This window comes from Artibeus jamaicensis, unplaced genomic scaffold (genome assembly GCF_021234435.1).
Source record: "Artibeus jamaicensis isolate MK-2021 breed Jamaican fruit bat unplaced genomic scaffold, CSHL_Jam_final scaffold_474, whole genome shotgun sequence".
NCBI classification, from domain to species: Eukaryota; Metazoa; Chordata; class Mammalia; order Chiroptera; family Phyllostomidae; genus Artibeus; species Artibeus jamaicensis.
The window spans coordinates 9,031,643-9,049,410 of NW_026522046.1; the positions used below are offsets into that span (position 1 = coordinate 9,031,643).

A 17,768-nucleotide genomic window follows, 5' to 3' on the forward strand; every position below is an offset into this window, starting at 1 on the left:
TCTCTTCCCCTTAGGAACTTATTGGTTACAACATTCACAATTTTAAAATAACAAACCAATACTGGACAGTGTTACCTGGTAACAGAATATTCAGGTAACTTCACTAAATAAAATGATGTATCCCTTATAAAGTTAATAGCAACACCATATTTGTTATTAAGTACAAATCCCAAATAAAAAATTTTTTTTTTACTGAATCAGCAATGTATTTCCACAATAAATTAATTTTGGTTGAAAGGGGTTAAAACGGAAGTTTTTCATATTGATGCTTGAGAGAACAATTTAAAGAATGAATAAGGGAACAATGACAACAGTATGCTGGTCAGTACGGCAAAGAAACAAGATTTTCTCTCTCTCATCTCAAACCCCCTTCCCCATTAATAACTCTGAATTTAAAAACAGTAATGAACAGATAAAAAGATAACATAGAGTAAGTCAGGAAATTCACATGTCTTCTCTGAGCAGCCCTAGCAGCAGCATATAAAAGCAACCTTCATAGTTAACACAGTGAAGCTCAAGCAGCAACTCGCATCCTTGACCCTGCTAAAAATAAGCAAATACCTTCGAAATAACAAAATTCAGGTTGATATGTCATAACTCTCCCACCCCAATCTTTGCCCCTTTCTTCTTATGAACTATATCAGTGATGAGTGAACATCCATCACCCTTCTGGGGTCTATGGCAAGGACCTACCTGCAAGTTTTATTTAGTCCCACCAGAGACCGTCAAAATTTTAACTGATCATTTTCCATAGTTTAAATTCCAAAGCATACTGATAAACTGAAGCAGACCTGCAGTTTAAATTGAGCACTGAACAAAAAATGCTGAAGGGACAGAGTAGAGAAGTGATTAAGGAAAGCTGCTAGGAGGTGAAAATTTTGATTCATTTTCAAATCAATGTTCACACAGTATTTTTTTGATTTGGGAGGGCTGGGAATGGTTAAGTTCTATAACTCTTAGAACCTGAATGTGTAAAGAAATCCTCTCTGGAACTTACCCACCAAGTAGTCCTCATTCCCTTTTACTCCTCAGTCCTCTTTTTCTCTTTCACTTGAACTAAAAATGTGTTACTTTTCAAAAGACTGCTTCACCCATAAAACATTTCGGAAGGAAATGTAGTATTATTATATACAACAACCAATTGAAATCTTTATACTTCTTCTGAAAATTTCACCAACGTATAATAGTTGCTGCTAATACAGATTTCCTAAAGAGTACACAAATAACCCAAATCAAAGCCAACCAAGAGGAAAAAAAAGAGACATGGTAATCATGGATATCACTGCATAAAATAAATGAATAAAGACTCAGAGAACCACAAGTATATACGATTTCCTAACTTCTTACTCAAGGTTAACCCTACCACAGACTCTAAGACTGAGGCTATTTCCTATAGCATTACTGAGTTGAAAAGAACCCTGATTCCCTAGTATTTACCTCCAAATAATTTTTATGGGTGAAGAAACTCAAATTACATTTTAGCAGCAAACCAATGTTAGTATTGATGTCAATAATTGAATATAATTTAAACAAAAAAGGGATCCCTTTCAAAAGCAGCTTTATTCTCTAAGTGATTTCATTTGATAATAGACATTAGATAACACTTTTACATCAGATAACACAAACATTAGATAACACTTTAAATAAACATTTAATAATGTTTATTAAAATTAGTCTACAGTGAACATCGATTCCATGACAAATGAAGTAGAGCTTACTTAACTGGCAGCATGTCATAATGTTTGGGCAAAATTGAAAAGCTTTTTATATAACAGCTGAGTACAAAGAAACTGTCCAATTCTTGGGTTGTAGACTACTGTATCAGAATATACTAGTTGTTATAAAACATCTTATTATAGTGGAAACTTTATTTTTGTTAATTTTTTCTATTACTGTTTGTTTTATAGAATTTGACGAATAAAATATCAAAAGCAAAGAAATCATTTCCTAAAGGCAAAATAGGCCTAATAACAATGGAGCTTAATTATTTCAATAAGGTTAAAAAACTGGTGACATACAACAGGTGATAAAAATTCACCCCTCTCAGTAAATTTCACTACTTTATGGTGATGTGTATTTTTATATTAAACTTCTAGAATGATCCATGCATATTTAACGTGATAAAAGCGTTCCCATTTGTCTCAAATGCCATTTAAAAGGACAGACAACACGGATATAGAGGATATCAATGACAACTCACCCCAAGCTATAATCGTTGTTTAACTATAGCCTCAAAATTTTTTGTCACAAGTTATAATTCACAGGTACAATAGTTTTCATTAATGGCATCAAAAACTTACCAGCAAAACCTCTCATCAGATCATCATCATTACTATCCTCCTCTCTGCCCAGCAAAAACCAATCACTATTCAGGTTCTACTGTGTAAGTTTTATTATTAATTACCCTATTGTTGGTTCACTCTTACTTACTCTTTTGCACTAAACAAACAAAAATTATCCTAACCTTATCAAACAGTATGGACAATTTTGTTATAAATAATAAAAAGACATTTAAGTGAACAAGAATGGTAAGAAAGATCCAAAGGCATAAATTGGCTTAAAAACTGCAATAGCAAAGTGTTATAAAAATCATGGGTCTTATTAGTGGGTTACCCTCTACAGAAGAAGACATCTTAACATGACAAGATACAAGTCACATACGTTATTACTGAAAACATAAAAACACATATTGTTATTAAAATAACATAACTCAGAACAAAAAGACTGATTTTCAAATTAAGTCACTGTATGTAATTAAATAACATTTAACTTAGTTAACATGTAGTAAAAATACCTACCAACAAGATTCCTAGGAACCTGAATAAAATCCTCCACAAATTCCAAGAAACCTCTAGCCTTTTTTACAGCATCAGCACTCTGAGGGTGGCAGGAGAAAAACATATATGAAATAAATCCTGAAAAAACCCCACAATCCAAAACAAAAATATGAGAAATGAGAAAAATTTAAATCATTACATTCTATTAATAAGCTCAGTCCACTAGAGTACCATTTCATGTAAAGGAATTCATGAAGCACTTTTTAAAAAAAGCAACCATTAAGACTAGGAAAAAAGAACTAATAGAACAAAAACATGTTAGATAACTCTAAGGTCCTCTCTTAGGCTTCTGAGAAAATTAGCAAGAGTTTAACTTACATTAGGCAAATTTAAACCCAGTCCTAAATATGTAAGTCTATTCTCCCATGATGAATTATCTCCAGGTGAATATTAAAAACAAATTGATCATGCTGTCTATACTGTGTGCAATTTTTTTATTCTCAAATGATTTTAAAAAGTTGATTTTACAGAGATACATTTAAAAAGTGCCTATCAATAAGATCATTAAAGTTCCTAATTTCTAATGGGTATAATTTTAGAAGGCTGTAAGATGGGAGAGGCTTGGGGGGGCGCTCCCTGATATCTCTCTATATCTTATAGAGGATATTCACAGTTCTCTATAAGAATTAACTTCTACTTTTACTGTTTATTCTTTAATAACCACAGTATACTCATATATACCATGCACAATAAAAATTTTAAAGTGTATTTAAATCCTCATAAATTATAAGCTAAGCACTGTTACACTTACAGTGAGGAAATGGCTTTCTTACATGGTATAATGAGGGAACTTATGCAAGGAGATTAAGCAACTTTCACCAAGCCCACCCAAAGTGATACATAGAATTCCAATTCAGGCAGTATGACTCCAGTGACTTTCATCTTCTGTTATATTGCCCACTTCTCAAAGTTTCAGAAATAAAAATCAGGCCTCTAGTCAGATTTATAACTCAAGCTTTTAATAGCTATGTGTGAAAAGCCGAAACTTGAAATTATCACCCCAAACCACCTCATCCATTTATTCTAATGTGAAGGTTGGTCCCAATGAAAAATCTGAATTATTTACCTAGCATATTATTTTCCTGTCCAAACAAACTTCCAATTACCAATGACAAAATATTATCTAAATTCAAGTTCTACCAAAGCTGTTCTGTTATATGTTATGCACAACTGCCAGTGCCTAATACACAATAAGCACACAAAAAATGAGTAAATTATTTGTAAATTATCACCACATAAAACGGAGTTAAACCCAGAAGTGGCTGGTTAAGAAACTTCTGAAAATAACATACATTAAATACTCAAAATCACTGCCCCATAAAATACAATAATCACCTTCAATCCACATATATACGTATAATGATTACTGGGATGACTGATTTTTTTAACGAGTTTTCACTGGGACACTGAAATTCTAAAATATAGTATTAAGCAATCGTTAATATTATAGCAAACTTATTTTGGCGAGGGACAGAAAACAGCTTACCTCTCCATAGATTCTAAATGTTCCAGTATCTTCATCTAGCTCAATAGCTGTAACTCCAGGAACCTTCCTAGCTTGCTGTATGTTACTACCATGAGTTCCTATTGCCAGGCCCATCAAATCTTCTCTCACAACAAATTCCTCATGAAAAGCTGCTGCAAGTTGTTTTGTGCACTAGTAAAAGAGGTAAATTAGAATTTTTTATGAAAGATCAAAAACAAAAGTGTTGTTTAGTATACCCACATTGACAACATCATTCACATGAGTTAAGATGTGGAAGCAATCTCAAGTTGCAGATTGATGAACAAAATGTGATATATTCATACACTGAAAAATTATTCAGTCTTAAAAAGAAAATACATGCTACAATGTAGATAAACATTACGTTTGGTAAAATAAGCCAGTCACAAAAAGACTAATACTATTATGATTCTAATTTATAGAAACAGAAAGTAGGATGGAAATTGTCTGGGGATGAGGGGGAGCAGAAAGGGAAATTGTTTAATGAGTAGAGTTTCAGTTTGGCAAGATGAAAAGTTGTAGACTGATCAACAATCTGAAATACTTAACACTACTGAACTACACTTACAAATGGTTAAGATAGTAAATCTTATGTCAATTTACAACAATTTAAAGGAATAAAAAAAGCTCATCTGGGGTCATGTAATAAAGGAGTCTATTTAGTCGTGGTCACAGAAAAGAGTTATTGTAAAAACAATTTTCCAGAATAACTCATACAGACTACTTCTCTAATTTAGATGATTCATTTTGCAAAACTCATTCACACAGACTGTTTTTAACTTTTAAATTAATAAGGACATCGCAAAGTTGTCTTAAAGATAAACATAGCTCAATTTCTCTAAGTATATATTTGCATTTTATGTTTGGGGGAGGATGAGAGGAACAAGTCTCTCAGTGACAAATAGGAGAAAACAGGGTTATTTTAGGACAGGATAGAAAAAAAATGATAGCTTCTTTTCAAAAATCACATATTAGGTGTCCTACTATTCTCTTACACAACAGCTGTTATAATAATCTAGTTACTGACTGGCTGGCATAGCTCAATGGACTGAACGCAGGCTGCAAAGCAAAGGGTTGTAGGTTCAATTTCTAGTCCGGGTACATGCTTGGGTTGCAGGCCACAGTGAGAGGCAACCACGCATTGATGTTTCTCTCTTTCTCCCTCCCTCCCCCTCTCTCAAATCTGAAAAAACAAACAAAAGTTACCAATGGAAATGTGTTGTGACTGACAGGGCACAGGGAAGTTAAAATAACAGGGTAAAGAAGAATTAACAATATAGTTTACTCTGGATATTCCTAGTAAGTTTCTAAACAATTTGGCACCTGTCATCTAAGCCCTCACAAAAAAAATTTCAATAGGCATTTAATAAATAAGGCTATCTTTGAGACTTCTGGCAAAGATGGAGGCGTAGGTGGAAACACTGTGCCTCCCTGCACAACCAAGTTTAAAGACAGCAAAGTTTTAGTAACAAAAACGCAACCAAAACACAGAAAATTGAACTATATGACATTGAACTATACGACAGTTGACAACAATGAACCATTCAGCCAGATGGTAAAAGGGGTGGAGGCAGTGACTGGAGGAGCAGGGTAGCACAGGAAAACTTGGCCAGACCAACCAAGGGGTGGGTGGTGGTTGCCAGATCCCAGATCTGGGGTAGCAAGGGGCAGACCCAGTGAGAGTGCAAGGCCCCAGGCTGACCCTGGTCACACATTTGCGGGCAGAGAAACCAGGCAAAGGAGCAAGCTTTGAGACAGACCACACAGGACCCAGCAATGGGAAGCAGCAGAGGGGACTACCATTGCTCCCTCTCTGACCCCACCCCCACATACAGCATCACAAACCAGCAACTGAGTTGCCCCGCCCTGGTGAACACCTAGGGCTCAGCCCCTCTTATGTAACAGGCGCGAACAGACCAAAACATTATGGCTCAAGAAGAACTCAAAGCCCCAAAGCCCATAACTCTAAGCAACCAACAAATAGCCAACCTATCAGATGCACCATTCAAAACAATGGTGATCAGGATGCTCACAGAACTGGTTGATTTTAGTCACAAATTAGAGGAACAAATGAAGGCTAAACTAACTGAAATGAAGGGAAATGCACAGGAAACCAACAATGATGGAAAGGAAACTGGGGCTCAAATCAAGGGAGAGGACCAGAAGGGAGGAAAAAATGACCAAACAGAAAAGGATGAAGAAACAAGAATTCAAAAAAATGAGGAGAAGCTTAGGAACCTTCAGGACATCTTTAAACGCTCCAACATCCGAATTATAGGGGTACCAGAAGGGGAAGAGGAAGAGCATCAAGTGGAAAACTCATTTGAACAAATAATAAAAGAGAACTTCCCCATTCTGGCAAAGGAAAGAGACTTCCAGGAAATCCAGGAAGCTCAGAGAGTCCCAAAGAAGTTGGACCCAAGAAGAAACACACCAAGGCACATCATAATTACATAGCCAAGATTAAAATGAAGGAGGGAATCCTAGAAGCAGCAAGAGATAAGGGGACAGTCACCTACAAAGAAGCTCTCATCAGACTGTCAGCTGATTTCTCAAAAGAGACCTTACAGGCAAGAAGGGGCTAGAAAGAAGTATTCCAAGTCATGAAATCCAAAGACCTACAACCAAGATGGCTCTATCCAGCAAAGCTTCCATTTAGAATGGAAGGACAGATAAAGTGCTTCTCAGATAAGACCAAATTCAAGGAGTTCATCATCACCAAGCCCTTATTATAGGAAATGTTAAAGGGATTTACCTAAGAAAATGAAGATAAAAATATGAACAGTGAAGTAACAATAAACTCACAGTTATTAGCAACCACACCTAAAACAAAAGCAAACTAAGAGGACAGCTAGATCAGGAGCAGAACCACAGAAATGAAGATCACATGGAGGGTTAGCAACAGGGGAGTGGGAGGAGGAGAAGGGGGGAGAAGGTACAGAAAATAAGTAGCATAGATGGTAGGTAGAAAATAGGGGTGAGGGCAAGAATAGTATGGGAAATATAGAATCTAAAGAACTTAAGACATATGGACATAAACTAAAGGGGGGGAACGGTGGGGGAGGGGGTATGCAAGGTGGAGGGGAATAAAGGGGGGAAATAGAACTGTAATGGTATAATCAATAAAATATATTTTTTAAAAAGATAAATAAATAAATAAATAAGGCTATGTTTAAGAAAATAGGAAAAAGGCAATTCTTCTAAGTAACATAATGACTCCAAGTATTATTAGCCACAAAATAGGTGCTACTTCTACTTACTTCTAAATGCTTAGTGGCCTCTTCATTTCTAGACATTAGCATCAACTTCGTACGAATACTTCGCAAATGCATGTCACTTAAAATATTTACTCTCTTCACAGTTGCTTCACTGGCAGACTATAAACGAAGAAGTTAATCACTCAAAAATTTAATCATTTTTCAAAATAATACAAACAGGACCTTCACAATAAATTCTTGCATGATTCTCATCAATTACATTTCTCTCCTCCCCTAACATACCTCCCTCTTCCTACAAGTAATATTACTCTTTCTGAATTCCCATATTATTTAATTCTATTCACATTATGATGGGGGTGGGAGGACTCCAACACCCCACACATTAAGAATTTTACTATGTTGAGAATGTCCTATTAATTTTTTTCTCCTTTCTTCAGGAGACAAAACTGAGTTATTTTAACTACCAAAAAACTGTTCTCCCACACTGCATTAATAAATTTACTATATACACCAAGTTAGCTTTCATTTTTAAAAACAATTATAAAATCTGCACAATATCCATCAACTACCAAAAAAAAATGGAGTTATCTTACCAATATCATTAGCTGTGTGGTTTCTGGATGGTAAAAAATTCTGCATGCTCCTACAGCTTTCTTAAAATCTTTATGTGCATTTTCATTAGCACACCTAGAGAGAAATTAATTCATGTGTAAGACCTAAGTAACAGATTAAAATTTAGAGGGCAATTATAATATAAACCCCAGTATTTCATTTTGACACCATCCATTAAAACTTTTGTTTAAAAAATTTCTAGCAGAGTTTTTGATTGGGTGTTTGGGGAAAAAAGATTTTTGTAGCACTTAAAAATCCTCTTAATTCACGCAAATCAATAGTAAACAAAATTACTCACGCCTCTCTCAAATCTTCAGGAACATCCACTGTGCATTTAAAGAAGGTATTTTTTTTGACAGCTTTATTTTGATTGACAGGCCGAAGTCGTTCAAATGTGACTATTTCATTGTAAGTGGCATCACAAGCAGCATATTCAATGACATAAAACTAAAAAACATCAAAATACTTTAAAAATCCCATCTGAACAAAAACAATGAGCTTTAAATGAAGTTCTGATTACCTTGCTCAGCTTAAGCAGTAGACCTTCCCTTGTGTAGCACAAACACTGAGCACAGCTTAGTTACATCAATCTGATTTGCCTAAAGTAGATTATAGGTTTTTACAAGCAAGAACCCTGGTAGTCCTCACATGGTCAGGGTGTACCTCTGGAGAGTAGCTTTGGTGTTTGCAAATTCAGAACCCGAACAAAAATTAATGGTGATGAAATTTTTGAAATGTGTGATCAACTATTTCTAAAGTACATTTTTAGTACAGTTTTGTTTTTAGAAACAAAACAGACCTGAAATAACATTTAAAGAAACCCAGAGTTGAGGCATTTCCTTGGAAACTAGTCACAAACCAAGTGTTAATGTCACTTACTTCTCCTTTCATCATTCGAACTTTAGCCAACCACCATCCACAAGGTTCTTGGTCATTTGCTCTTGAATATACCTGAGAAGGAAAAAAAATGACCTCAACCACTCATCCTAAAAAGATTTCAACATTGTAATAATAACTTTTTATAAATACTAAGTCCCATTAACTTAAGAATCAAAAATATTACCGTACTGAAATTGGTGTACTGAACATAGTTTAATAAAAGTAATGGAAGCCTAAATTTTACTACTGAAAAATAAAACAACCTTTTTTGGGCAAGTTGGCTCCTTGAAAATCAAATTCAAGTTTATTTTTAGAGAGGCAAGAAGGGAGGGAGAAAAACATCAATGTGTGGTTGCCTCTCACGTGCCCCCTACTAGAGACCTGGCCCACAACCCAGGCACGTGCCCCAACTGGGAATTGAACCAGCAACCCTTTCATTCTCAAGCCTGCACTCAATCCACTGAGCCACACCAGCCAGGGCAGCTTTTGTATTTCTTTTATCAGCAAATCTAACTATTTATCCTTTCTGATAGGTCTTCCCCCCAAAAACCAAGAAATCTTATTTTTTAAAAAAATTTATCTTGAGTGCGGGCCTGCGAACCACACGATCGCGGTTGGATTCCCAGTCAGGGCACATGCCTGGGTTGCAGGCCAGTTCCCAGCAGGGGACGCACGAGAGGCAACCATACATTGATGTTTCTCTCCTTCCCTTCCTCTCTAAAAATAAATAAGTAAAATCTTTTTTAAAAATTACTCTATCTTGCAATTAGTATATAAATACAGCAAGTCCTTTTATAAGTCTAAGGTGGAATCTAGTTACCACATTTTTCCTGTATCTTAAAACACTGCTATTTCACCATTTCATCATCATTCAATTATTTCCAACTATGCTTTTGAAAAAAATCTGAAAGAAAACATAAGTATGATGATATTACCTGAAAGAATACAACAGTGAAATATATCATTACTACTATATCCTCCTATGGTTTATTACATAGTCAAGAAAATGCAAAAAAGACTAGAAGCACTGTTATTGTTGTGGGCTTTGGGCTACTGCTTAAGAGTTAAAAATTCAAGATTTTTATTTTTAGAATTACAAAGAGAAGAAAATCTAAAGAGGGATTTCAAAATTATCAGAGGAATCAGATGGATGCAAAAGAGACAACAGCATTCTAAATTCTAATGATCAATGTGTAATTTTATCTTTTAAGCAGAATCTCAGACTATGAAATCCTAGATCGATACCCCCAAATACATTTCTAAAAAGAAAAATAAAATTTTAGTATTCTCACCCAGGGGCTCCATTCAACTGGGACTCCATTATACAAAACCCTGCAACAAGCATCTCGACCATTCTGTTTTTCTACAAGTACACGTGTTTCATCTTTTATGTTTGCGCACCAAAATATATTTGATTCAGTTAGTAAGTGGCCAAATGCCAAAGGTAGGTATGTATACAAAATGACTAGAAAAAAACAGATGATGGAAGAAATGCAGAAAACTTCAGTGCATTAGTCCATCCAATCAGTTAAATATGAAAATAGCACGATTTTTAAAATGGTATAATCATAGTGCAAACATGAGTATGACTTTGTTCAGTAAAAAGCCACCAATAATTCCAAATATTCTTAAAGTATTATATTCTGGTAATTCAAGTGTAAAATGAACCAGAAGAAATGATAAACTAAAGCTAATTAGAGATGTATTTTAAATTTGTTATCTGTATTGATGTTTTACATTTTTTATGCATGATAGCTAATGAGCAGTAATATTTAGGCAACTTAGCTCATATTAGGTATATGTATTACCCAAACAAAGAAAAGAGGGAATAAAAAGATGGATTTGCTATGTTTAAAATGGTTTTTAAGATATCTTATAGCTCTGGCTGGTGTAGCTCAGTGGATTGAGCACAAGCCTGCAAAACAGAGGATAGCAGTTAAATTCCCAGTCAGGGCACACGCCTGGGTGGCAGGCCAGTTCCAAGCAGGGGATACACAAGAGGAAACCATACACTGATATTTCTCTCCCTCTCTCCTTCCCTTCCCCTCTAAAGATAAATAAATAAAATCTTTTTAAAAAGAGGTATCTTATAATGTTGGCTATCTCCATTGTTTCATCTTTACTTGTGAAAAATATTTTAAAAAACAATTAATATGCATCATTGGGCCCAAATGCTAAATGAAGATTATTTTCCCTCATGTGTGAGGATTAAAATAAAAAGAAAAGCCCCAAACAAGCATCTCGACCATTCTGTTTTTCTACAAGTACACGTTTCATCTTTTATGTTTGCGCACCAAAATATATTTGATTTGGGGGTTAACAGCAAGTTCTTGATGATCCCAAGCACTATCTCAGAAAGGCATTTCAGCTAGAGTATCTCTTGGTGCTGTAGAGCAAATGGGTGCCTCAAGCTGAAATGCTGGCAGCGGAGAAACAGGTCTTAAAGCTACTTAAATCCCTTTGTTCTAATTCTATTTTTATCAAAGCATAATCCTTCTAGGAATCTGGCTTGCTATGTAAGCTTACCTACAAAAGAATAAATTCTGGACTGCTCTGAAAACTTATTTCTCATTCATCATTGAAATGCTAGGTCCCATTTTATACTTGTATCTTACCTCTGTCAACTTCATTAATAACTTTATCCCTTAGAGAAAGCCACTCTCAAGAAGCCGACTATGAATCTGGCTCTACTTGAGGGCTGTGGGTCAAATCACATCCTATATAAAATGGACTATATCTCATACAATAACTAATCACTTCAATAACCCAGAAGTAAAACTGTACCCTAGTGTACTATGTTCCAAGTATTGATTACGAAATTTATTCACGACTAAATCATTGGAATAAGAGCACCTCACAGAAATTCCCTTTCTTCAGATGTCACTTAAATCTCCAATCTACTCCAAGGTTGATTCTATTCCTAGTCTAAAGCAATAGCCCTCATTGCTGTAACATTCTAAGTTTCTTCAAGTCCAAGAAAGAGCTAAAAAAACCAGGGGACTAAGAAATTGCCATGGAAAACCTAAAAACATAATAGTATTCAGATTGAAGGTTATAGTTTTATGGTGTGAAAGATGGAATATGAAGAATCAAATTCCAAAGGCCTATTTAAGGATTCTTTCCACCAAATAACTCCAAGTTATTACAAACCTTATCACAAAATGGTCTCCAAATTCTAATACACACCAAATTGTGACTTCAATGAAATTCCAGTCTGGATCCTAATAATGCTGCTAACTTTTCATCCAAGTTAACAATTGACTATGCCTTTCAAAGTCACAACCCAATAGAGAAAATAAACACCAGGTAGATAATTTCTAAATAATGTTAAGCACTAAACTGAATACTTAACCATAATGACACTTTTCATAACTACATGAAATACAGCACTTATCATTTCTCTGTATTTACCATTTCATCTCACTGCAATGTATGAAAAGCAAGCTTAACATATAGAACACACTAATATAATTTATCTACCTGTACAATATTATTATCTCATTCTTATTTGTGGCTGATTCACTAGTAAGTGGGTTTCACAGTCTTAAAAACTGAGTCCCGGCTGGTGTGGCTCAGTGGACCGAGCCCCAGCCTGAGAACGAAAGGGTCGCCAGTTCAATTCCCAGTCAGGGCACATGCCTGGGTTGCAGGCCAGTTCCCAGCAGGGGACACACAAGAGGCAATCATACACTGATGTTTCACTTCCTCTCTGTCTCCCTTCCCTTCTCTCTCTAAAAATAAATAAAGTCTTAAAAAAAAATTCCCATCTTTTCAAGACAAAGATATGACTTTAAAAAACTGTTCACCTCTTTTTTTAATGTATGAGCATTTCCCAAGCACTAAGACTAACAGTGGACTTGGAATTATGAGAAAGACTAACTACAGACAGCTAAAATCTTCAGATTGGTCTCAAGAATCAACTGAAACACTTTTAAAGACAATATGTAAACAATACATGTACATTTACATCATCTATAAGTAAAATATTGAATTTTAAAAACTGTAAGAGTGTCCTATCTCAAATTATTCTTACTCCTTTTATCTGACTCCTTTTAATGACCTATTCTAATGTTATAATTAAAATATAAAGATGAATAATCATCAAGTCTGGCAGTCTGCCATAAAAGATGGGAAGAAAAGACATACATGTCACAAGAACAAAAACTTGTCAATTCTTATTTCAACCAGAAATCTTCAAAATAAACACTTTTTAAATGTTAAACCCAAAGAGAATTTCCTTGAAAATCTTGTCAAATTATATACTGGCTTGAGATATAAGGCTTACTATGTAACATTTGCATGTACTTTGTGCGTATTAACTTGCTAAGCAAGACAGATATCCATAATAAGACAAAGCACACTTCATGTGAAATCACTAGGGTAATTTCTACTGCCCTTCCAATGCTCCAGAACATTATATAACCAGCTCAATAAAATCTAAGAAATTCTTCATTTTCCCACTACTTCCAACTTTATAAGCTGAGCATTATTTTCTAAGCAATCTTCAGTTAGCAAAAATCAGCCATTAGGCAAATATTTATCAAAAATATGTAATTGTGTTTAAAAATATGCCACCACTCTTAAAGTCAAGTAAAAGCAACTAATTAGGTTTCAAATTAATATCTGAACTTCAGACCTCTAAAAACTATTATAAATCACATATAGTATCTTCTTGAGGCCATTATAAATCATGACACTGTGTTCTATAGCTTCATGTAAGTCTCATAAATTGGCTGGAAAAACAAACCTCAAAGTAGCCAAACATTTTAAAAATAGAATCTCAGAGTAAACTATATGAAATTATCAATATTCAACCATTGCTGAACTACAAAATGGAAATTATATATGGCCAAGCTTTTAAATAAATGCCTGTAAGAGGTCAATGGGAAGCTCTCTCCTGGATCACTTTTGTACTAAATTTGTTTCTAGTGGCCAAATCAAAGTCACCTTTCCCTTCTTCAAAGAGGAGTTCCCAGAGCTGCAGAAGAACAGAAGAGTTGTGAGTGTGGCACAAAACTGACAACACTCTATAAATACAACATTAGAAAATAACAAGACAAAAACTAAAACTGGTTATCAGCTTTCCAGTATTTTTAGCCTTTATGACCTTGGAATGGTTAACAACAACAACAGCAGCAACAGCAGCCCTGGCTGGTGTGACCCCGTGGACTGAGCACTGGCTTGTAAATCAAAAGGTCATGGGTTCAATTTCCAGCCAGGGCATATGCCTGGGTTGTAGGCTGGGTGGGTCCCCAAATCGGGGTGTGTGGGAAGCAACTGATCAATTTATCTCTCACACATCGATGTTTCTCTCCTCTTTCTCCCTCCCTTCTCCTCTCTAAAAGTAAATAAATAAAATCTTAAAAAAATTAATAATAATAGTAGAGTTTAGCACAGCTCCTCAAGAAAATTACGTTAAACTAATCTGTTTAAAGAGCTTGTCAGCTATATAGTATATATGCTAATGTTATACAAGTGTCAGCTAGTATTACTGCTATGTTATAATATTTGTGACTAACAAAAAGAAAGCAGAATGACTTAAATAAAAACTTAATATAGTAAATTTAAGCATTTTTAGCCCTGGCTGGTGTAGTTCAGTGGACTGAGTGCGGGCCTGGGAACCAGAGGATCGCGGTTCAATTCCCAGTCAGGGCACATGCCTGGGTTGCAGGCCAGTTCCCAGCAGGGGACTCACGAGAGGCAGCCATACATTGATATTTCTCTCCTTCTCTCCTTCCCTTCCTCTCCAAAGATAAATAAATAAAATCTTAAAAAAAAAAAACAGTTAAAAAAAAAAGAGGATTAATTAATTCTGGCTATTTTTTAATCACAGCAAAAAAAAAATCATTCAATTTCAATGTCTTCTAATTATGATACATTTGTACTAAGAAATAGTATGGTGGCATCCGCAGAAATGACATCTGTACATTCAGACATGAAAATGTGTGTGATATCCTAATTAACTAAACACAAAGATAATATATAACATAGTTTCAATTTTTGTAACAAAAACATTCTTTATGAATGCAAAAAAAATCTGAAGAGACACTAAATTCTGGTAAATGAGATGTAAACTGGGGTAGGCAACTAGAACTCCTACAACCCACACTAAGAGGGGAGGTTCACATTTTGTATTATGCAATACTCTTATCATTTCATAACCTTTATTACTTTGAATTTAAAAGATGTGGGAGGCTTTCAAAAGTTACTGGTTTAAATATATAAAGCCTTACTATCATTCCAAAATATTTCAGGTATGGTGAATAGACTCCCATTAGTGGCCAAAAATAAAAATTAAAAATCTAATAAATCCACGAGTTGCAATATTAAGTTTAAGCTTCTTCCTTACGTAAATTTTTTCAAACGTTTCAAGTGAAAAAATGACAATAATTTCTCCATTTCAGATGACTCTCACAATTGTTAAGGAGCAAATTTCACCAAGACTAAAACAAAAAACAAACTGAAAACACTATAATCATCAATTTCCAAATGGGCCAAAAGATGGTCCAAGAAATGGATAAGATCTTCCTCAAGAAGGACTGGGGAAAGAACACTATTAACATCCTCAGCACTCTGCCAAGTTTTTCATTTTATCTGAGCCTTTAAACTACCAATAAGTGTCTGAACAACAATTTAAAGAATATGAAAAGCACTATGCCCAGAGCTGAGCACCACATATCTCTAATTCTAGAATTGAGGGGAGAAAAAAAACCCTCTAAAACAAATATATTTTTAAAAATTGAAAAAAACAAACAAACAAACAAAACCCACACCTCTTTTATCAGTCCTCACAGATAGGTGTTGATTAGAAAAGGATACAATACTGAGAAAACCATTTTCACTGGAGTCTAAAGTCCCAGTGAACATAGTCAAGTAGTAATCAGAAGCATTACTGCTACAATTCACAAGACTCACCAAGTACCCTATTTTATACTCAGGGACACAAACACATACCACAGACACTACAGTTACAGGTCTCCTTACTACAAAGGTCTTAGTACCCACATTTGGTTAAGTCAGCTACAAAAGAAAAAAGTAAGTCAAGTAAAGGCTATAACATTATTAGGGAGTGGGCTCATGGTGCCCTGACACAATTAAGTTATAACATGCTTAGATTTAGCAAAAGCAAGAGTACATGGTAAACTTAGAGCAAGTAATTAAAATTTAGGCAGAATTTTTAATGAAAATGAGTTCAGGTAGTCAGGGGTTAAATCACTACAATTCTTTGGTTTCCTAGCATAATATCTACAATTTTATAGAAACTCAGAAGAATATTTCCATTAAAAAATGAGAAACAAAACTGACAGATTAACTAAATGCATTCATTTGCCAAATGCTCAGAACAGTGTCTGGCACAGAGCATATATTGCTAAATGTTTATAAACACCATCAGATTACTATTTTACCACTAATGGTATGCCCCTAATTCTCCTCCCCCATCCTACATAAACTAGGTACAAATGAGACTTGAAAATCTACTGTTAACCCAACTCCTTCTGAGAAACATATTTAGTATGTCCATCTTGGAGGAATTATGCCAATTCTTGAAAATCAAAAATCAAATTTCCTATTTCTAACACACTCATATCACTTGTATTTGAAAATTATTTTCTTTCAAGTTTCTTTGTACAGAATGGCAGACATATTAATCAACATTAACATTTTGGAGTCAGACACCCAAGATCATATCTACTAAATATGAAAAAAGCAAGATATAAAAAAGCAGTAAAAATGATCTAATTTTTATTTTTAAAAAGGGAGAAAGGAAAGTTGGGGAAAACATGGAACACACGAACAGTGGCTGTTATCTCTGGGCAGTGACTTTCTTTTTTTTTCTTTTTGTTTTTCCTGTACTTTAAAAAGTTTCCGGGTATTTCTAGAATATTCAACAGGGCAATACTAATTATAATATTTCACACACACACAAACTACATTAATGACCACTATAATAAAGGATGATAATTAGTATTTTACAAAAAATCTGAGGAAAAACCACAAACTAATTAAAAAAAAACAGAAAACAGCAATCAACATTGTAGTTAGTTCTCTGTGCCAGATTCTGTGCAAAGCAATTCAAATACCCTATCATCCTTAATTCTCACATTATTTCCATTTTAGTGATAAAGAAATCTGACCAAGGCACAAAAGCTAAGAGCAGAGCTGAGACACAAATCTCAGTTCTGATCCCAAAACTCAAGCATTACTACCTATGCAGCCATTATCAACAGAAAAAAAAAGGAATTAGATTTATTCTCCATTACCTAAACACATTTCCCTAGAAGAATATTTATGTAAAACAAAATAATAAGCACACAAGAAAATAAACCTACAAATACATACCTCTACTTCATCTCCTTCACTAATTTCCTTTTTTATGTCCGGTGGTGGTGGTAATCTGACTTCGTTAAATGGAACCTGACGTTCTGGTTGCCAACTGAAGGATTAGAAAAGAAATGAAACATTTCAAAATACATTATTTTAATACTCTCTAATATGGAAGCAATATAGTCTATGCTTACTGTATAATTGTCCAATTAATCATTTAGCTTTCCCTAAAGAAAAACAATTTTCATATGATATATTCCAAATAAATTAGCCTCAACAGATTTTGCATGACTCGAAGTTTATAAATAATTAACATCATTGAAAATAATTACAAATTACCTTCCAAATTACTCATCCTAAGGAAACAGTACATACATATTCTTGAGATAAAAT

General features: G+C 34.6%; 1 protein-coding gene across 5 annotated transcripts in view; it reads right to left on the reverse strand.

Annotated features, from left to right (window-relative positions):
* Positions 1 to 17,768, reverse strand: part of FXR1 (FMR1 autosomal homolog 1) — a 58,642-nt gene that overhangs the window by 23,400 nt on the left and 17,474 nt on the right. For all 5 annotated transcript variants that reach the window (XM_037152045.2, XM_037152048.2, XM_037152044.2 and 2 more), the window contains exons 3-9: positions 17,391 to 17,484; positions 9,051 to 9,122; positions 8,470 to 8,618; positions 8,153 to 8,246; positions 7,602 to 7,718; positions 4,324 to 4,494; positions 2,799 to 2,877 (exon numbers count right to left, since the gene is read on the reverse strand). In XM_037152045.2, coding sequence (XP_037007940.1) covers positions 2,799 to 2,877; positions 4,324 to 4,494; positions 7,602 to 7,718; positions 8,153 to 8,246; positions 8,470 to 8,618; positions 9,051 to 9,122; positions 17,391 to 17,484 — 776 coding nt within the window. The remainder of the gene's footprint in view (positions 1 to 2,798; positions 2,878 to 4,323; positions 4,495 to 7,601; positions 7,719 to 8,152; positions 8,247 to 8,469; positions 8,619 to 9,050; positions 9,123 to 17,390; positions 17,485 to 17,768) is intronic.